The 21,526-nt window shown below is 46.9% G+C and overlaps 2 protein-coding genes across 17 annotated transcripts in view; one reads left to right on the forward strand and one right to left on the reverse strand.

The window, feature by feature from the left end:
• nom1 (nucleolar protein with MIF4G domain 1) overlaps positions 1 to 10,142 on the reverse strand; it is a 70,332-nt gene extending 60,190 nt beyond the window's left edge. The window contains exon 1 of the mRNA XM_069914748.1: positions 9,221 to 10,142. Within this exon, the coding sequence (XP_069770849.1) occupies positions 9,221 to 10,045 (825 nt within the window). The 5' untranslated portion in view covers positions 10,046 to 10,142. The remainder of the gene's footprint in view (positions 1 to 9,220) is intronic.
• Positions 10,143 to 10,340: 198 nt separating this feature from the next.
• Positions 10,341 to 21,526, forward strand: part of lmbr1 (limb development membrane protein 1) — a 305,384-nt gene continuing 294,198 nt past the window's right edge. For 4 of the 16 annotated variants that reach the window (XM_069914751.1, XM_069914764.1, XM_069914762.1 and 1 more), the window contains exon 1: positions 10,343 to 10,601. In XM_069914751.1, coding sequence (XP_069770852.1) covers positions 10,539 to 10,601 — 63 coding nt within the window. In that variant the 5' untranslated portion in view covers positions 10,343 to 10,538. Of the gene's footprint in view, positions 10,602 to 21,526 lie in introns of all 16 variants that reach the window. The other 12 variants (XM_069914757.1, XM_069914758.1, XM_069914753.1 and 9 more) reach the window with 8 other exon arrangements.

Consider the following 21,526-nt stretch of genomic DNA (forward strand, 5'->3'; position numbering starts at 1 on the left):
TGAGGGACCTCCACTCCACGCCAAGGTGCGCCGCTTTCACCCGAGAAACTCAACATTGCAAAAGAGGAATTTAAAAAATGGAGGAACTTGGAATAGTGTGGTGGTCCGACCGTCCCTGGGCCTCCTCCCTACACGATATCAAAGGCAGCAGGAGGGTGAAAGTCATGTGGCGACTACCACCGCCTCAACGAAGCCACCACAGCAGACAGGTATCCTGTACCAAATATACAGGACTTCACTGCAAACCTACAAGGGCGAGAATATTTTCCAAGGCCGACCTCATCCGAGGTTACCATCAAATATTGGTCCACCCCAATGACATCCCTAAAATTGTGACCATCACCCACTTTGCACTGTTCGAATTCCTAAGGATACCTTTAGGGTTCAAGAATGCAGCTCAGACCTTCCAGAGACTCATGGACATGGTAGTCTGGGGACATCAGGCTTGTGTTCATTTACCTGGTCGAAATCCTGATAGCCAGCCACAATCGCAAAGAGCACGCAACCTACCTAAGACAACTGTGCATTCACCTGAGCGAGTTCGACCTTGCAATCAATCTGGCCAAATGTCATTGCAGGCTAGAGACAATCGACTTCTTGGGCCATAGAATGTGGGGTGACATATCTGTCCGAAAAGTAGAGGCCATCAGGCATTTCACCAAATCCCACATGGTGAAGGGCCTCTAAGAATTCGCTGGTATGACCACCATTTCATACCAGCAGCAGTCTACATTGTGTTCCCCCTATTCACTCTCATGGCAGGGAAATTAAAAGAGATAACCTGGGACAAGGAAGCATCAGAGGCATTCCAAAAAGCTACGCTTCTGGTGTGCACTAGGACAGACACCCCCAACTGCCCTCACAGTGGACACCTCCAACACAGCAGTCGGCGTCATGTTTAAACTGTTGATCGAAGGAAGTTGGTAGCCCCTGGTGTTTTTTTTTAAGCAGATACCTCTGACCACCTGAACTCCATTACAGCAGCTTCGATCGTGAACTCTTGGCACTATATCTGGCAGTTTAACACTCCTGATACTTTTTGGAGGGGAGAAAGTTCAAGATCTTCAGAGACCACAAATCACTAACCTTCAGACTAGTGGTCAGCCAGGCAATAAAGACTCATTTCCTACATAGCCGAGTTTATGACTGACATAGAACACATCACAAGTAAAACCAACATAGAGACCAACACATTGTCATGGCAAGCTCCGCCCCATCGCACCGGCATCCTGGAGATGGCAGGTTTCCAAAGTGGTGGACAACCTGGCTCACCCAGACATCAGAACCACTGCCAAGATGGTAGCCAGCAGGTTCATCAGGCATGGCCTCTGTAAGCAGGTCAGTCAATGGACCAAGATCTACATACTTTGTCAGGCATCAAAGGTGCAAACACACACCAAAGCACCTCCCCAAACCTTCGAACCAGTACAGAAATTGTAGGACCACTGCCGGTCTCCCAGGGGATCAAGGTACCTTTTGACGATGGTCGACTGCTCCACAAGGTGACCAGAAGCGGTTTTGCTGGCAGAAACAACTACCGAGTCCTGCGCCAGAGCATTGATCAATACTTGGGTGGAAAGGTTTGGATTGCCACAGCATACAACTTCTGATAGGGGTGCACAATTCACCTCAGGGCTCTGGGCAGCACTGGCCAACCTTCTGGGAAACCAGCTCCACTACACAATGACACATCACCCAGAGGCTAACAGATTGGTGGAGTTGTTCCACAGACACCTGAAGGCAGCTCTGATGGCTCGACTCAAGGGACCGAATTGGGCAGATGAGCTATTGTGGGTACTCTTGGATATCCACACATAACTGAAGGAGGATTTAAATGCCTTGGTGGTGGAAATGGTGTACGGCACTCCGTTGGTTGTTTCAGGGGAGTTCTTGACTGTTGCCAAGGACCGAGAACTACCAGGAGCAACATTGGATAAGCTAAGGGAGCGACTAGGCACCTTAGCTCCAGCACAGCCCTTGTCGCATGACCAACCAAAGACATTCATCCCCAAGGTCCTAAAGACATGTAAAGAAGTCTTTGTATAAAGTGGAGCACACTACTTGCCTCTGCAACGACCATACGAAGGACCCTACCCAGTGACCAGGCACAACAGGCCCACACACGTGCTGGATATCAGCAGTAAGGAAGAGACTTTCACTATCGACTGACTCAAGCCAGCACACATAGACACCAGCCAGCCAGTCACTACACAGGCCCTGCGACGCAGGGGCAGGCCGCTAAAGGCAAAGGACAATACTCGGATCACTGGTTCCGTGGGAGGGGGTCCTGCTAGATGAAATAGTGGTCAGACACGGCGATTGCAGAAGAACCACGCAGGCTAATAACCTTTCTCCTCAGCCGACTGCCCGCATGGTGGAATCATTGACCAATCACGACCAGAATGCTGCGGACAACAGTGGGAAAACCAAGTCCAGTGGCTGGAAGCTGGGTCTAGGTAAGCAAGGGCAGAGAGTGAAATAAACCAGTCTTGTCTATAACTGCACTGAGTTTGCCTTCTTCCACTCACTCCCTGCTGTAGCAACTCTCTATAAGTATCATCTACAAATTTACTGACCCATCCCTCTACTTCTTCATTCAGGTCATTTATATAAATTACTCTCTGCTTTCTGCAGACAAACCAATTCTGAATCCATACACCCAAGGTTTCATGGATCCCATGCACATAACTTTCTGAATAAGTCTCCCATAAAGGACCCTGTCAAATGCCTTACTAAAATCCATATGCACACATTTGCTGCCCTACCTTCAATTTCTTTTGTTACCTCCTCAAAATACTCAATTAGGCTCATGAGGCATGTATTATGACCTACACCAGCAGCAACAAAAATTCACCAAGACAATTGGATCTTCAAAACAATAACTTTTATTAATATAGAACAATTCTTATTTAACTCTAAATGAGAGCCCGAGATCCAAAACCATTACAGTTCAGGCACAATTCTGAAAAAGCAATTTTCAATTCATAATATGCCAAATTATGCCTCAGCAAAATTCTCCAAGTTCATTGCAAGGATTTACAAAGTCAAATTTTCTATAAGGCCAACATTCCTAACACCAAGAGCCTAGTTATACAGTCAAATTTGCTGAAGCAGCTATTTTATTCCCCTCTTTGTACTGCAGTTATTTACATTTCTTTATTTGCCTGCAGGAAAAAAGAATCTCAGGGTTGTATGTGATGCCATATATGTACTCTGACAATAAGTGTGAAATTTTCTCATGCCTCACACCCAAGTTCTCAAAATAAACAGCAAGATTGTATATGCAATCAGCAAAGCAAGTTTAGGTTTTGTGAGCTGTTCCTTGCTCAATACCACTTTTCAACAAATATAACCAATACACTGCTTTCCCAGCACTTTTAATATATTCTACAACATGAACATCTCTCTCTTAAATATCTCCAACTGTATTCTTGCCCTGTTTCTTTGCATGGCTTTTTGAGCATTAGAGTTAACCTGCATTAGACCACCTGTAGAACTCTTCCCTCTGTACCTGGTATCATGTTTCCATATTACATTCTAAGTTGTCATAGGAAATTATTACAGGGACAGGGAAAAAGAATTTAACATGTACTAAAGCCTTCCCAAGAAATGCAACATCCTCACCAACTCCTGGGAATCTCTGGTTTAAGACTGCTCAAGGTGAAGAAATGACATTTTTTTTTTTTTAAAATGAGATCCTCAGGTTCATGCATTGGGGAATGTACAGAATCTTTGTGCAAGATGAAATACACCATTTCACAAACAACTGCAGTTCCGACAAGGCAGTGGTTTTCCAACTTTTTTTTCCCCACTCACATATCACCTCTAAGGGATGACTTAAGGTGCATGAGTTTTTTTATGCTCTGCTGGGACCAAGGAAAGCTGCCTCAGGACCTTCGTGATGGCATCATCATCACCCTGTACAAAAACAAAGGCGAGAAATCAGACTGCTCAAACTACAGGGGAATCACGCTGCTCTCCATTGCAGGCAAAATCTTTGCTAGGATTCTCCTTAATAGACTAATTTCTTCTTTCTTCTTTCTTCTTTGGCTTGGCTTCGCGGACGAAGATTTATGGAGGGGGTAAATGTCCACGTCAGCTCCAGGCTCGTTTGTGGCTGACAAGTTCGATGCGGGACAGGCAGACACGGTTTGCAGCAGAAAATTGGTTGGTTGGGGTTGGGTGTTGGGTTTTCCTCCTTTGCCTTTTGTCAGTGAGGTGGGCTCTGCGGTCTTCTTCAAAGGAGGTTGCTGCCCGCCAAACTGTGAGGCGCCAAGATGCACGGTTTGAGGCGATATCAGCCCACTGGCAGTGATCAATGTGGCAGGCACCAAGCGATTTCTTTAGGCAGTCCTTGTACCTTTCTTTGGTGCACCTCTGTCACGGTGGCCAGTGGAGAGCTCGCCATATAACACGATCTTGGGAAGGCGATGGTCCTCCATTCTGGAGACGTGACCTACCCAGCGCAGCTGGATCTTCAGCAGCGTGGACTCGATGCTGTCGACCTCTCCCATCTCGAGTACTTCGACGTTAGGATGAAAGCGCTCCAATGAATGTTGAGGATGGAGCGGAGACAACGCTGGTGGAAGCGTTCTAGGAGCCGTAGGGTGATGCCGGTAGAGGACCCATGATTCGGAGCCTAACAGGAGTGTGGGTATGACAACAGCTCTGTATACGCTTATCTTTGTGAGGTTTTTCAGTTGGTTGTTTTTCCAGACTCTTTTGTGTAGTCTTCCAAAGGCGCTATTTGCCTTGTCGAGTCTGTTGTCTATCTCTTTGTCGATCCTTGCATCTGATGAAATGGTGCAGCCGAGATAGGTAAACTGGTTGACCGTTTTGAGTTTTGTGTGCCCAATGGAGATGTGGGGGGGGCTGGTAGTCATGGTGGGGAGCTGGCTGATGGAGGACCTCAGTTTTCTTCAGGCTGACTTCCAGGCCAAACATTTTGGCAGTTTCCGCAAAACAGGACGTCAAGCGCTGAAGAGCTGGCTCTGAATGGGCAACTAAAGCGGCATCGTCTGCAAAGAGTAGTGTTGCCGAAAATGTCCTCCCAGAATCACAGTGTGGCTTTCGCGCAAACAGAGGAACTACTGACATGGGTCTTTGCCCTCAGACAGCTCCAAGAAAAGTGTAGAGAACAAAGGACTCTACATCACCTTTGTTGACCACACCAAAGCCTTCGACACCATGAGCAGGAAAGGGCTTTGGCAATACTAGAGCGCCTCGGATGTCCCCCAAGTTCCTCAACATGGTTATCCAACTGCTCGAAAACCAACAAGGTCGGGTCAGATACACCAATGAGCTCTCTGAACTCTTCTCCATTGACAACGGCGTGAAGCAAGGCTGCGTTCTCGCACCAACCCTCTTTTCAATCTTCTTCAGCATGATGCTGAAACAAGCCATGAAAGACCTCAACAATGAAGATGCTGTTTACATCCGGTTCCGCACGGATGGCACTCTCTTCAATCTGAGGCGCCTGCTAGCTCACACCAAGATACAAGAGTAACTTGTCCGTGAACTACTCTTTGCAGACGATGCCGCTTTAGTTGCCCATTCAGAGCCAGCTCTTCAGCGCATGATGTCCTGTTTTCCAGAAACTGCCAAAATGTTTGGCCTGGAAGTCAGCCTGAAGAAAACTGAGGTCCTCCATCAGGCTCCCCACCATGACCACCAGCCCCCCCCCCCCCCCCCCCCCCCCCCACCATTTCCATCGGGCACACAGAACTCAAAACGGTTAACCAGTTTACCTACTTCGGCTGCACCATTTCATCTGATGCAAGGATTGACAACGAGATAGACAACGGACTCGCCAAAGCAAATAGCGCCTTTGGAAGACTACACAAAAGAGTATGGAAAAACAACCTCCTGAAGAAACACACAAAGATCAGCGTGTACAGAGCCGTTGTCATACCCACGCTCCTGTTCGGCTCCGAATCATTGGTCCTCTACCGGCATCATCTAAGGCTCCGAGAACACTTCCATCAGCGCTGTCTCCGCTCCATCCTCAACATTCATTGGAGTGACTTCATCACCAACATCGAAGTACTCGAGCTGGCAGAGTCTGTAAGCATCGAATCCACGCTGCTGAAGACACAACGGCGCTGGGTGGGTCACGTCTCCAGAATGGAGGACCATCGCCTTTCCAAGATCGTGGCAAGTTCTCCACTGGCCACCGAGACAGAGGTGCACCAAAGAAGAGGTACAAGGACTGCTTAAAGAAATCTCTTGGTGCCTGCCACATTGACCACCGCCAGTGGGCTGATATCGCCTTAAACCGTGCATCCTGGCGCCTCACAGTTCAGCGGGCAGCAACCTCCTTTGAAGAAGACCGCAGAGCCCTCCTCACTGACAAAAGACAAAGGAGGAAAAACCCAACACCCAACCCCAACCAACCAATATTCCCTTGCAACCGCTGCCACCGTGCCTGCCTGTCCCGTATCGGACTTGTCAGTCACCAGCGAGCCTGCAGCAGACGAGGACATACCCCTCCATCAATCTACGTCCGCGAAGATAAGCCAAAGAATGTGAGTGGAAAGAAAAAGTTGGAACAGTTAGTCTTTTTCCCAGCAAAGTCTAAAACTAAAGGGAAAGATTTAAAAGGGACTCCGGAGGAAAAATTTTCCCTTGCAGATGGCGGTGAGTATATGAAAGGAACTGCCAAAGGAAGAGGTGGGTACAATTACAATGGTTAAAAGATATTTCCACAGATACAATGAATAGGGAAGGTTTAGAAGAACATGGAACAAACACAGTCAAATGGGTGCATAACTATTTGGGACTTTATCCCAAACATAAATTTAGACCTATACTATAGAACAGTAACAGGCCATTTCGACCCACAGGTCCATGCCGCCCAATTTACACCCAATTATCCTGCAACCCTGTATGTTTTGAAGGTTGGGAATAAACAGGAGCACCCAGGGAAATCCCATGCAGATACAAAATGCTTACAGACAGTGCAAGATTCGAAGCCTGGTCCAAATCGCTGGCGCTGTAAAGGCATTGCGCTAACCGTGCTGCCCCTGTAAAGGAGTTATGCTAACCATTCAGCCAACCATGCCGCCATAAGCCGATTGACGGTATAATCGGCCTCTGAAAATGGCCATTCGTGCGTAGACAAGTGATATATTTTCTGCATTCACACTTGGATTTCTTGGACGCCAATGATGAACATGGTGAAAGGTTTCACCAGGACATTGCGACCATGGAAAAGCAACATTAGGGCACCTGGAATCCATCTATTATTGGATACTGGGATAAGAGGCATCAGATGATGAGTACAAACAAAAATCAATGACAAAACATTTTTAGGTCAGTTGAACTAACGCAATGTGTCAGCATCGTTATGTGATTAAACATAGCCAGTTCAATAAAAGTTAATTTAATGTTTCTCCTACATGAGACAGATCAAATTATCTTTGTGTTCAGTTTGAAGTTGCCTATCATAATTCCTTTTCTTTTTAAAACGGAAGCAATCCTTTAAAAAAAAATTGTTGTCCAGTGTTAATATTGTTTATTTATTCTCACTTTTATCAAGATAATGTGGAAAAACTGTTTTGCATGCTGTCAAGTCAACAAGTAGGAGAAAGGGAAATTTCAGAGAAACTGGGTTTAAAAAAAAAATCAAGGACCAAGTCCAAGGGAAATTATTAAAAGATCAAAGCAGGAAATTGTTACTAGACTTTAAATATTGATAAAGTCATTCAGTGTGCTGAAACAGGTCCACAGTCCCAGCTTGTTCACGCCAGACATGTCCTGCTGCTTAAATCCCACTTACCCCCGTGAGGCCCGACCTTCCAAGCCCCACCCCTCAGTGTAGTTATCCAGGTTTTTCTTGAAAGGAAGCTGATGTACCTTCCTCTATTATTTTGTCCGGCAACTAATTCCACATGCTCACCATTCAAGTGAAGGACCGTCTCCTCATCCCTTCCAAATACCACCCTGTCACCTCATAGTTATGCCTGCTTAATCTTAAATTCTCCTACTATGGGAAAGGGTCTGTCATTATTTACCTTATTTATGCCCCTCATGATTTTATAGACAATAAGATCCCCTCTCAACCTCCAACATGCAAAGGAAAACAGGCTTAGTGTTTCCAGTTGCTCACACCATGGCAACTTTGTAAATCTTGTCTGTACTCTTTCCAATGTTAACATCCTTCCTATAATTAAGTAGTTTTTCCAGTGGCTCACACCATGGCAACTTTGTAAATCTTGACTCTACTCTTTCCAATGTTAACATCCTTCCTATAAGTAAGTAGTTTTTCCAGTGGCTCACACCATGGCAACTTTGTAAATCTTGTCTCTACTCTTTCCAATGTTAACATCCTTCCTATAATTAAGTAGTTTTTCCAGTGGCTCACACCATGGCAACTTTGTAAATCTTGTCTCTACTCTTTCCAATGTTAACATCCTTCCTCTAATTAAGTAGTTTTTCCAGTGGCTCACACCATGGCAACTTTGTAAATCTTGTCTGTACTCTTTCCAACTTTAACATCCTTCCTATAATTAAGCAACAAAAAGTACACACAATATCCCAAGTGTGGCCTTACCAACATCTTGTATAACTTCAACATGACGCTCCAATGCTTGGACTCAATGTTCCAACCAAGAGTTTCAAATGCTCTTTTCATTAATCTGTCCACCAGTGTTGCCATCTTTAAAGAATCATGTACCTACACCCCTGGGTCCCTCTGGTCCCCAACACTCTCGAGGGAATGGTTAACAGAACAAGTTCTACCCTTGTTCTATTTAGCCAAACAGCACTTTGCCCTTCACAGATTACCTCCCTGCACCTGCCATTCCTTAGCTCAGTTTTCCACCTCATCTAGAACCCAATGGAACATGGGTAACTTTCTTCATGGTCGACTTTAATGTCATCAGCAAACTTGTTCACCTTGCCAAAAAAACATCCTTGTCCAAATACAGAATTACAATCGAGGGTCACAACCATTTACTCTGAAACATCGCCCTCTTACAAACTCTCTGACCCCCATCTCAAAGCCAATATTTTGAGTCCAATAGCCAAGCGAGCTTTTTATCCCATTGCCCTAATCTTCCACACCAATCTACAGTGTGGGATTTATCATAAAATTCACGAGGTGGATTTGACCATTCTTGAAATATTCCAAGGTAGCAACTCAAGATGCCTTTTCAAAAAAGAAATTAGGCAACAATTTTACCCATTCTGGAAACGCTTGACAATAATGATCGTGAAATACCGGTTCGTTTTCAAGTGCTGGCGGACTTGGCTCGGAACTTTCATCACTGGATTGATCAAAATCCTGGCTGTCAGATGCGGGCATCAGACCATCACCCTTTCCACCATAATCCGTGACTGAAGGACATGAGCCCTGTTCGGAGACCTCCTGAGCACAGGACTGACCGAGGTCTTCAGCCTTCTGATTCACAGGCTCCTCCTGTAATGTGTCCATCTCATCGCCACTCTCTTCATACAAGGCTGCCACGTTGGCGGCCACACCGGGCTCGACCACCCCCAGAATGTAATCCAGCCCGTCCCGGGCGAATACCTGGGGGATGGCAGACTTATTTTTGCGCTTGTTCAGTCCCAAGGCCCTCCCCAGCCTCCTGATCTCCCGGTCCTCCTCTCGGTTGGCCTCCAGCAAGCCCAGCTTCCGAGCCCGTTTGTTCAGGGCTTCGCCTCCCATTCGACCGATGGACTGGGCAGGGACCGGCGACGCCTTCCTCGCCTCCGTTTCGTGGGGGGGCCTGGCCCCTTCACTCCCCCCTCCGGCTCCTGTTCGAGCCGGTGCTTCCAGCCGGCGCTCCCCGCTCGTCGAAGCCTCCTCGGGGCACCGGTTCAGGCGCCTTCTCTGGTAATACTGATTCATTCTGCGTTTCCTCAGCACCCGCTCTTCCTTCCTCAGCTCCTTCCGACTCCTGCGCCTGGTCGGCCGGAGGCCGCCGTTGCCGAGGCGAGGCCTGGCCTGCTCTGGCCCAGCCTCCGCCGTGTCCACGAACCGCCGGATCGATTGTCGGAGCAGTTTCCAGGCTTTCGGGCCCCGCTGCGGCCCCTTCCCCTTCATGGTTTGCCCCACCACTCCCTCCCAGCCAAGTAAAATGCCGTCGAGATGAATGAAGGTTTAAAAGTCGAACCGCCACGCGCAGATTTTTAAAAAGGACTCGCCCCTCACCCTGGCCAGCCCTCTGAATCCTGATTGGTTTAGTCGGCGCCCATCTCCGGCGCTTCTCTGCTCCCATTGGTCGACAAGCACGTCAATTAGTGATTTTTTTCCCTCTCTCGGCTCATCCCTCCTCCTTCTCCCGACGACTGCGGTGCATTCCAGGCCCGACCTATAGGCGGGCGCAATCTAGCGGGGTGTCGTCCAATCAGCCAATGGCGGGTGCCGTTACGGGCTACCGTCCGCGCCGTTGATCGAGGAAGATGCTGCCGTTTGAAAGACGGTGCTGCCGTCTTCCACCGCCCACTCGAGCGGTACCTCGTTGAGGGCGAGATTCGCTCTCCTTGCGCGGCTCTTTATTTTTTTTTCTTTTGTTGTTGCCGCTGGTCCACGAAGGATGGACCTCGACGACGTGACAATCCGAGAGCAAAACTTTCACAGCCAGGTCCGGGAGTACATCGTAAGTCGTTGCACCGGCACCGCTTTCCTCTTGGCATCTCCTGTTGGTTTTTTTTGGGGGCAGTGTTTCCACAGAGAGAGAGAGAGAGAGAGAGAGAGAAAAAAAAAGAGAGAGAGAGGGGGGGACAAGGTGACTGGGGGGGCTATCAAGGTGACTGGGGGGCTCTCTAGGTGACTGGGGGGGCTCTCTAGGTGACTGGGGGGGCTATCTAGGTGACTGGGGGGGCTCTCTAGGTGACTGGGGGGGCTCTCTAGGTGACTGGGGGGGCTCTCTAGGTGACTGGGGGGGCTCTCTAGGTGACTGGGGGGGCTATCTAGGTGACTGGGGGGGCTATCTAGGTGACTGGGGGGGCTATCTAGGTGACTGGGGGGGCTATCTAGGTGACTGGGGGGGCTATCTAGGTGACTGGGGGGGCTATCTAGGTGACTGGGGGGGCTATCAAGGTGACTGGGGGGGCTATCAAGGTGACTGGGGGTCTATCAAGGTGACTGGGGGTCTATCAAGGTGACTGGGGGGGCTATCAAGGTGACTGGGGGGGCTATCAAGGTGACTGGGGGGCTATCAAGGTGACTGGGGGGGCTATCAAGGTGACTGGGGGGGCTATCAAGGTGACTGGGGGGGCTATCAAGGTGACTGGGGGGGCTATCAAGGTGACTGGGGGGGCTATCAAGGTGACTGGGGGGGCTATCAAGGTGACTGGGGGGGCTATCAAGGTGACTGGGGGGGCTATCAAGGTGACTGGGGGGGCTATCAAGGTGACTGGGGGGGCTATCAAGGTGACTGGGGGGGCTATCAAGGTGACTGGGGGGGCTATCAAGGTGACTGGGGGGGCTATCAAGGTGACTGGGGGGGCTATCAAGGTGACTGGGGGGGCTATCAAGGTGACTGGGGGGGCTATCAAGGTGACTGGGGGGGCTATCAAGGTGACTGGGGGGTCTATCAAGGTGACTGGGGGGTCTATCAAGGTGACTGGGGGGTCTATCAAGGTGACTGGGGGGTCTATCAAGGTGACTGGGGGGTCTATCAAGGTGACTGGGGGGTCTATCAAGGTGACTGGGGGGGCTATCAAGGTGACTGGGGGGGCTATCTAGGTGACTGGGGGGCTATCTAGGTGACTGGGGGGGCTATCTAGGTGACTGGGGGGGCTATCTAGGTGACTGGGGGGGCTATCTAGGTGACTGGGGGGGCTATCTAGGTGACTGGGGGGGCTATCTAGGTGACTGGGGGGGCTATCTAGGTGACTGGGGGGGCTATCTAGGTGACTGGGGGGGCTATCAAGGTGACTGGGGGGGCTATCAAGGTGACTGGGGGGGCTATCAAGGTGACTGGGGGGGCTATCAAGGTGACTGGGGGGGCTATCAAGGTGACTGGGGGGGCTATCAAGGTGACTGGGGGGGCTATCAAGGTGACTGGGGGGGCTATCAAGGTGACTGGGGGGGCTATCAAGGTGACTGGGGGGGCTATCAAGGTGACTGGGGGGGCTATCAAGGTGACTGGGGGGGCTATCAAGGTGACTGGGGGGGCTATCAAGGTGACTGGGGGGGCTATCAAGGTGACTGGGGGGGCTATCAAGGTGACTGGGGGGGCTATCAAGGTGACTGGGGGGGCTATCAAGGTGACTGGGGGGGCTATCAAGGTGACTGGGGGGGCTATCAAGGTGACTGGGGGGGCTATCAAGGTGACTGGGGGGGCTATCAAGGTGACTGGGGGGGCTATCAAGGTGACTGGGGGGGCTATCAAGGTGACTGGGGGGGCTATCAAGGTGACTGGGGGGGCTATCAAGGTGACTGGGGGGGCTATCAAGGTGACTGGGGGGGCTATCAAGGTGACTGGGGGGGCTATCAAGGTGACTGGGGGGGCTATCAAGGTGACTGGGGGGGCTATCAAGGTGACTGGGGGGGCTATCAAGGTGACTGGGGGGGCTATCAAGGTGACTGGGGGGGCTATCAAGGTGACTGGGGGGGCTATCAAGGTGACTGGGGGGGCTATCAAGGTGACTGGGGGGGCTATCAAGGTGACTGGGGGGGCTATCAAGGTGACTGGGGGGGCTATCAAGGTGACTGGGGGGGCTATCAAGGTGACTGGGGGGGCTATCAAGGTGACTGGGGGGGCTATCAAGGTGACTGGGGGGGCTATCAAGGTGACTGGGGGGGCTATCAAGGTGACTGGGGGGGCTATCAAGGTGACTGGGGGGGCTATCAAGGTGACTGGGGGGGCTATCAAGGTGACTGGGGGGGCTATCAAGGTGACTGGGGGGGCTATCAAGGTGACTGGGGGGGCTATCAAGGTGACTGGGGGGGCTATCAAGGTGACTGGGGGGGCTATCAAGGTGACTGGGGGGGCTATCAAGGTGACTGGGGGGGCTATCAAGGTGACTGGGGGGGCTATCAAGGTGACTGGGGGGGCTATCAAGGTGACTGGGGGGGCTATCAAGGTGACTGGGGGGGCTATCAAGGTGACTGGGGGGGCTATCAAGGTGACTGGGGGGGCTATCAAGGTGACTGGGGGGGCTATCAAGGTGACTGGGGGGGCTATCAAGGTGACTGGGGGGGCTATCAAGGTGACTGGGGGGGCTATCAAGGTGACTGGGGGGGCTATCAAGGTGACTGGGGGGGCTATCAAGGTGACTGGGGGGGCTATCAAGGTGACTGGGGGGGCTATCAAGGTGACTGGGGGGGCTATCAAGGTGACTGGGGGGGCTATCAAGGTGACTGGGGGGGCTATCAAGGTGACTGGGGGGGCTATCAAGGTGACTGGGGGGGCTATCAAGGTGACTGGGGGGGCTATCAAGGTGACTGGGGGGGCTATCAAGGTGACTGGGGGGGCTATCAAGGTGACTGGGGGGGCTATCAAGGTGACTGGGGGGGCTATCAAGGTGACTGGGGGGGCTATCAAGGTGACTGGGGGGGCTATCAAGGTGACTGGGGGGGCTATCAGCCTATTCAGACAGGTCTTCAAAGTGGCTTTGTTTCTTGACTGATTATTTTGGGGGTTTACACTTTCCATGTAAGAATTCGGAGTCGCTCTCGCTCGCAGACTGAACTGTTTCTTCCTGTATTTTTGTCTTGTCTGTTGTCTCCACCCTTTCCTCTGTCTTCATCGGTTTACAAAACGACAGGATTAACGGTCTGGGTCCAAGTACTTGTTGCATATTTTGTAATTACTTTTGCAAATGGGCCTAGAAATGTTGCGAGGGAGTTACTCAGACCGGGAAGGGGCTTAGTTTACCATTTAATATAAACTTATTCATCTGTGTGCGAGTGATTAATCAACTTTGCCTTGTTAGTTCTCTCTTGAGAACTACATTTCAGAAAAAACCCCATCTAATTCCGATGGGTTTATGCTTCTGAAACATTAACTCAATTTCTCCTTCCACAGAGGGGCAGTTTAAGTGACAAAGTAGTTTCAGTATTTTTAAAACATTGAGGTTTAGACCGTAGACCATTACAGAACCCTTCAGTCTTTTGGGACTTTGGCACCGAGAGAGAGAATATTTGTACAGGATTCTTGCTGATTGGAACAGCCAAATGTGGTGTTTTTATTTTCCCTTTCCAACTAATTAATGTTGTGCTGCTGGTTTTTGGGGTCCTCTGGACACTGTAACAGTTGGGTCTATTTAAGGCAGAGATTAACAGGCATTCAATTAGCCAGGACATCAAGGTTACAGGGAGAAGGCTGGTGAATGGAAGGATGGATGAGCTCATGGTCGACAAATATGAATACAGAATTACTCCTGTTATTGTAGTGTCAATATTGCTTGGAGAATGACATTAAGGAGATCAGGACCTTTGGGCCATAAAGTCCAATGCCTGGAGGAGTCTAGTGTTGTCTATGTTCTTGGATTATCAGAGTTTTTAAAATGGAAAATTAAGTTTTAAATTCATTACATGTGAATAATATGAGATAAATATCAGGGCATTTAAAAAAAGGAGTTGTTTACTTAACTTTCATCAATGAGATTTTTTTTAAACAATTTGACTGAGCATCTGGTGGCAGGTGGATAACAGGAATACATTCAACTAGAGTTGGAAGTCTTGGTCACTTTTGACATTATCCAAAGTTCAATTACCAGATTTGCTTCATCAATGATCATTTACACTCTTGTCCCTCATCTCTGTACTGGCTATATCCCCTCTTCACTTTCAGTCCTGATGCAGGGATTCAACCCAAAAAGGTGACTCCCTCTATCTCTTCAAATGCTGCCTCTCATGCTGTCTTTCTCTCGTTTTGTTCCTTCTGGATTCCAGCATCTTGTCACCTTTTTCAATTCTTTTAATGCAGCCAGAAATATTAAAAATCTTTGCTCAAAACCTTTGGTCCTTTTGGTCACCAGTAACTGTTGTACCAATCTTCTTCAGCATGATGCTGAACCAAGCCATGAAAGACCCCAACAACGAAGACGCTGTTTACATCCGGTACCGCACGGATGGCAGTCTCTTCAATCTGGGGCGCCTGCAAGCTCACACCAAGACACAAGAGAAACTTGTCCGTGAACTACTCTTTGCAGACGATGACGCTTTAGTTGCCCATTCAGAGCCAGCTCTTCAGCGCTTGACGTCCTGCTTTGCGGAAACTGCCAAAATGTTTGGCCTGGAAGTCAGCCTGAAGAAAACTGAGGTCCTCCATCAGCCAGCTCCCCACCATGACTACCAGCCCCCCCACATCTCCATCGGGCACACAAAACTCAAAACGGTCAACCAGTTTACCTATCTCGGCTGCACCATTTCATCAGATGCAAGGATCGACAATGAGATAGACAACAGACTCGCCAAGGCAAATAGCGCCTTTGGAAGACTACACAAAAGAGTCTGGAAAAACAACCAACTGAAAAACCTCACAAAGATAAGCGTATACAGAGCCGTTGTCATACCCACACTCCTGTTCGGCTCCGAATCAAGGGTCCTCTACCGGCACCACCTACGGCTCCTAGAACGCTTCCACCAGCGTTGTCTCCGCTCCATCCTCAACATCCATTGGAGCGCTTTCATCCCTAACGTCGAAGTACTCGAGATGGGAGAGGTCGACAGCATCGAGTCCACGCTGCTGAAGATCCAGCTGCGCTGGATGGGTCACGTCTCCAGAATGGAGGACCATCGCCTTCCCAAGATCGTGTTATATGGCGAGCTCTCCACTGGCCACCGTGACAGAGGTGCACCAAAGAAAAGGTACAAGGACTGCCTAAAGAAATCTCTTGGTGCCTGCCACATTGACCACCGCCAGTGGGCTGATAACGCCTCAAACCGTGCATCTTGGCGCCTCACAGTTTGGCGGGCAGCAACCTCCTTTGAAGAAGACCGCAGAGCCCACCTCACTGACAAAAGGCAAAGGAGGAAAAACCCAACACCCAACCCCAACCAACCAATTTTCCGCTGCAACCGTGTCTGCCTGTCCCGCATCGGACTTGTCAGCCACAAACGAGCCTGCAGCTGACGTGGACTTTTTACCCCCTCCATAAATCTTCGTCCGCGAAGCCAAGCCAAAGAAGAACTGTTGTAAACAGTAGGGAGCAATATCATGACTGAATTCCCCAGTATTGTTCATTTTTTAAAATTATGGGATATATATATATTTTCAGGATTCCTTTATTATACAGAATTTGCTACTGTCTGTCATAGGGCAGAAATTGCCTGAAGTGCCTCTTACTGTTAGAGAAAGAAGCAAAAGAGAGTTCCCCCAACTGTCCATGGATTTGCCTTCAGTGCTTCTTCAGCCACACAGAGTTTAGTCCAAACCAACTGGAGCAATCTGAGCTGCAGATCCAAACCTCTGACGTGATCAGGAAGCTGTCAGCATCCTCAGAGCCCTCTCTTGTCCCAGTTCTGATACCTGGTACCCCTTCAGCTAATCTCAAGCCAGTCTGCAGCCTGGTGTGTATTCCACGACCAGAGTCGGCAGCCATGGATTCCTCAACTCGAGTCACCAACAACCTGTATGTTCTTCAGCCACAAAACCCCACACTGGTGCAACACTGTGGTCACTGTCCTGTAAGTTATCTCTGCTTCTCCTTCTCAAATGAAGGGTATTCTCCCTGTTTTCAGATGCCTTGCACCATCCTCTGCTTCCCTGTAGTCTGTAATTCTGCAGGGCTGCTGCTAATCATAGGGACCACCATCTTGGGCGCAGACCCCGTAGTCCTAGAAGTTATAAGTAAAACCACTGTCAGCTCCATTAACAGGCCGTTTAAAGCCTGTATGGAGATAACAGCAGTTGGACTGGGTGGTTGGACTCCATAGGATTGCTGTATCTCTGCTCTTCACGGGACTGCACCAGTGCCATTATGGCAGCACCACCAAATTCCTGGCCTGATCTGGGATCAATATACTGGTATTATTCATAGCTAGAAACTGAGTGGACCAGGCACATGAATTTCATTCCTATTAAAGGAGGTCAAGTACTTGGGTGATCTCCAGTGGGTGATTTACTTTTTTTCCCCAAATGAGAATGGGTGTTATTGGGAAGACCAAAATATTTTCCCCATTCTTACCTGTACTTTGATGGAAATGACCTGTCTTCTTCAACTGCTGCAGTCATTCAAGTAAAAGAATTCCATACATTATGGAAGTCAAGACCTTTAATGGTTTTGGGTTCTTTTATTCTCCTGAGTAAAAGAACCAAGAAATGAATAGGAGTAGAGGAAAGAAAGGTGCAAGAGAGGAAAATTGCAATAGTGAGAGAAACATTCACATTTATTGTCTCATTACAACCTGGAACAGCGAGAAGGGTTATTTCATAAGGAGTTTTTCAAGTCAACGCTAACAAACATTGAAGAGCTCAATTACAGAGTACAGTATAATGTTACAGTGAAACGATCAGAAGAAATTGTCCTGAAGCCTGGTGTGTGATTTCACACTCTTGAACTTTCTCCCTGATGGAATAGGATGGATCCTTCAGCACGTTGGCTGCCTTTCCGAGGCAGTATAGATTAATGATTCCCAAAGTGGGTGCTGCCGTCCCCCCGTGGGCAGTGAGTGCAAAAAGTGGCATTCTGAATCTTCAGTTTTGTTATTATTCAGTCTGCTGCAAAGTTTAATGAAGAAGCCAGTGCAGTAATTTTCTGGCCAGATTCCGGTGGCAGTAGTGTACAAAATAAATGGTGACAAGGTGTTCTCACAAGGGTTGGTGGCCGCCATGTTGTACTGGCATTACTACCCCCCAGCCCTGTGTGCCCCCCCCCCCCAACCCCTACCCAGCAGCATCCACTCAGTAAGTTGAGTTGTTGGTGTACTTTCTTGACCACTGCATTTATCTGATTGGTCCGGGTTGGCCACTGGAAGTGTTTACTCCCAAGAACCTGAAGCAGTCTGCTGTCTCTACTTTAGTACCATTGATGTGGACAACTCAAATGACTCTTACCCTTGTTGAAAATCAGCTCCTTTGTCATAATGTCATTAGGAGCTTGTTATTTTGGCACCAGGCCACTAGACTTTCAACCTCCTTCCTGTGTTATGTCTCCTCATTATTTGATATTTAGCTGACAACTGCAGTGGTGTCAGTGAATAGTGGACTTGGAGTGGTATTGAATACAATTGGGGGTTGAATACACAACCTTGTAGGCACCATTGTTGAATGTGAAGAATGTGATTGTGGAGATGTTGCTAGCTATTAGAAACATAGAAAATAGGTGTAGGAGTAGGCTATTTGGCCCTTCAAGCCTACACCGCCATTCATTTTGATCATGGCTGATCATCCATTCCAGCTCTCTCTCCATACCCCCTGATTCCCCTAGTCACAAGTACTAAATCTAACTTAAATATAGCTATGGAACCGGACTCAATCACTTCCTGTGGCAGAGAATTCCATAAATTCACCACCCTCTGAGTGAAAAAATTCTTCCTCATCTCAATCCTAAAGGACTTCCCCTTTATCCCTATTTTCACTCCATCAACCGCTCTGCAATCCGACAAGGTTGAATGGCAATTTATGCAGCATCGTGTTAGTACATCCTGCCATGTTCTGTCACCAAATGGACCACTTTTCCCTCTTCTTTCCTCTTGGAGATGCTAACACAATTATATCTGGAAAGTTGAAAGAGCAGAATAAATCCAAAATGACAAATTTACATCAATAAAAAAGAAATGAATAAAATCATGGTTTTACAATAATTGATTTGTTACTATGTGTTCTTCACTGTTGAAGGAGTGAGCTCTGGAAGTCTATAAACAACTCTTTGATCTTGCTGACATTGAAAGAGAGGTTGTTGTCCAGACACCAAGCTGCAGGTTGCTCTATTTCTCTTCTGTTTTCATGTTGCATCCACCTGATGGATCAATTTCTATTCAGCTGACCCACTATTTCTTCCTGAATGATAGTTTAAAGAGGTTTCCCTAATACAGACATCGTGATACATTTCCGTGCTATTGCCAGTGCTAAACGAAAAAAAGCTATCTGAAACTTGTCCAACCCCAAACCAGTCAAAGGCACAGTATAACCCAGCAAAAAAAATTACTGGGTCCAATGGTAAATTAATGTGAAACAATTTTTCAAAAAAAAATACTCTAATTTTTTTCCCAAAATGGTTGGACCTCATCACAAAACCAAACTGCATGTACAAATGTTCAAGTATGTAGTCCACATCTAAAACATAAGTCCGAATTACTAAATCCATATCTTTTCAATTTCTCAGGAGTCAAATACAATTGATGTAAAAAAAAAAAAAAAATTATAATTGACTAGACTATATCTGACATTAAGTAATTTAGTCACACTGTTTTGACACATATCTTTCCAATCCTCCTGAGGTACATCAAAAAGATAAATCTTGTTCCCATTTAATTCTAGATTTACTTAAATTTGGTTCATTCATACTATCTTGTAACAAAGCATACATATCAGAAATAAAACCCTTTTTTAATGTGTGCAAAATCAAAAACTCAAACTTGGTTAATTCAGGTAGCTTCATTTCTCTTCCAAAATTATCTATTACTAAAGCTCACACTTGATAATACACAAATAAAGAATTAAATGGTATTCCAAATTTTTCCCTAAGTTGATTAAAAGAAAGAAACTGCCTTCAAAACAATCCTCGATCACCTTTATACCTTCAGAGTCCCAAATCTTTAAATGCATATTATTAATTGAAGAAGGAATTAGCCTATTTTGATATAATAGAGTTTATGCCAAAATCTTACCCCTAGAATCTATAATAGAATTCCTTTTGGTCCAAATTTCAAATAAATGTTTTAAAACGGGCATATTATATCCCTGAAACAAACCGAAATTCCACTTAAATATAAATTGATGAACCTGAAACTTAGAAATACAAGCCAATTCAACTTTAGCCCAGCTAGGAGATTGTGTAATATCTAACACCCTATTAATAAATTTTAATTGTGCAGCCTCGTAATAATTCTGAAAATGAGGCAGTTGGAGTCCTCCTAAAACATATTTCCAAGTCAATTTCTGCAATGCTATCCAAGCTAATTTCCCTTTCCACAAAAATTTCCTTATCGCCGCATTAAAATCCTGAAAAAATACTTTTGGAAGTGAACATGGAATCGATTGGAAAAGACATTGAATACGTGGAGAGATATTCATCTTAATACAATTTACCTGGCCTATTAATGTTAATGGAAGATCTTTCCACTTATTCAAATCCACTTTAATCTTCTTCAATAATGGTACATAATTTAATTTATATAAAGATTGATAATCTGCATCAACAGTTACCCCTAAATACTTAATTTTATCAGACCATTGCAATTTTGTAATCTGTTTACACTCCATATAATCACCATCTGAAATTGGTAATATTTCACTCCTATTCCAGATTACTTTATACCCAGACCGTACTCCATATTGCTCCAAACACTTTTGCAAATGTTTCAAAGATTGTTCCAGATGTGTTAAGTATATCAATACATCATCAGCAAATAAGTTAACCTTATATTCATCTTCTGCAATTTTTATCCCTTTAACATTCTCATTTTGTCTAATTGCTTGAGCTAATGGTTCCATGACCAATGCAAATAAGGCTAGTGACAATGGACAACCTTGACGCATTGATCGTGATAATTTAAATGACAAAGAAGTTTGGCCATTCATTACCTAGCAACTGGATTTAATATAATGCCTTAACCCAACCAGTAAAAAAGGTCCAAAATTAAATTTTTAAATACTTTAAATAAAAAATTCCATTCCACACGATCAAATGCTTTTTCTGCATCAAGTGCCACAGTCATTGGTTGGTTGGGCTGTTGCCTTGATGCATTGATCAAAGTAATCAGTCTAAGAATATTATGTCCATCCAATCTTGTAGAGTTTTTCCAAGAAGGTTACCAGGGAAGTTGGTGAAGGAAAGGCCATGGATGTGACCTACATGGACAAAAGTTAGGTCTTTAACAAGGTCCCACTTAGGAGGTTGGTCACATGGGTTCAGTCACTCAGCATTCTGGATAAGGTCATAAATTGGACTGGACATTGGGTTTGTGGGAGAGGCCAGAGAGTGGTAGATGTGTGCCTCTCTAACTGAAGGCCTGTGATGTGGTGTGCCTCAGGGATCATTGTTGGGTTCATTGTTGATATAGCTGACAAACAACAATCTGAATGATAATGTGATAAATTGGATTAGCAAATTTGCAAATGACACTGAGATTGCAGGTGCAATGGACAATGGGGAAGTCTTTGAAAGCTTGTAGTGAAATCTAGGCAGTCTTGAAAAGTGGGCTGCAAAATGACAAATGGAATTTAATGTGGACAAGTCTGGAGTGCTGCACTTTGAAAGGACAAACAAAGAAAGGGCACTATAAAGTGGAGTAGAACAGAGGTATCTAGCAATTAACAGTTCCTTGAAAGTGGTGTCACGCGTAAATAGGGTAATGAAGAGAGCTTTTGGCACTTTGACCTTCATAAATAAAGTATTGAGTATGGGAGTTGGGCTGTTGTGTTCTACAGATGTTGGTGAGGACAAATTGGGAATATTGTGTACA

The sequence above is a fragment of the Narcine bancroftii genome, chromosome 1, assembly GCF_036971445.1.
Source record: "Narcine bancroftii isolate sNarBan1 chromosome 1, sNarBan1.hap1, whole genome shotgun sequence".
Classification (NCBI taxonomy): domain Eukaryota; kingdom Metazoa; phylum Chordata; class Chondrichthyes; order Torpediniformes; family Narcinidae; genus Narcine; species Narcine bancroftii.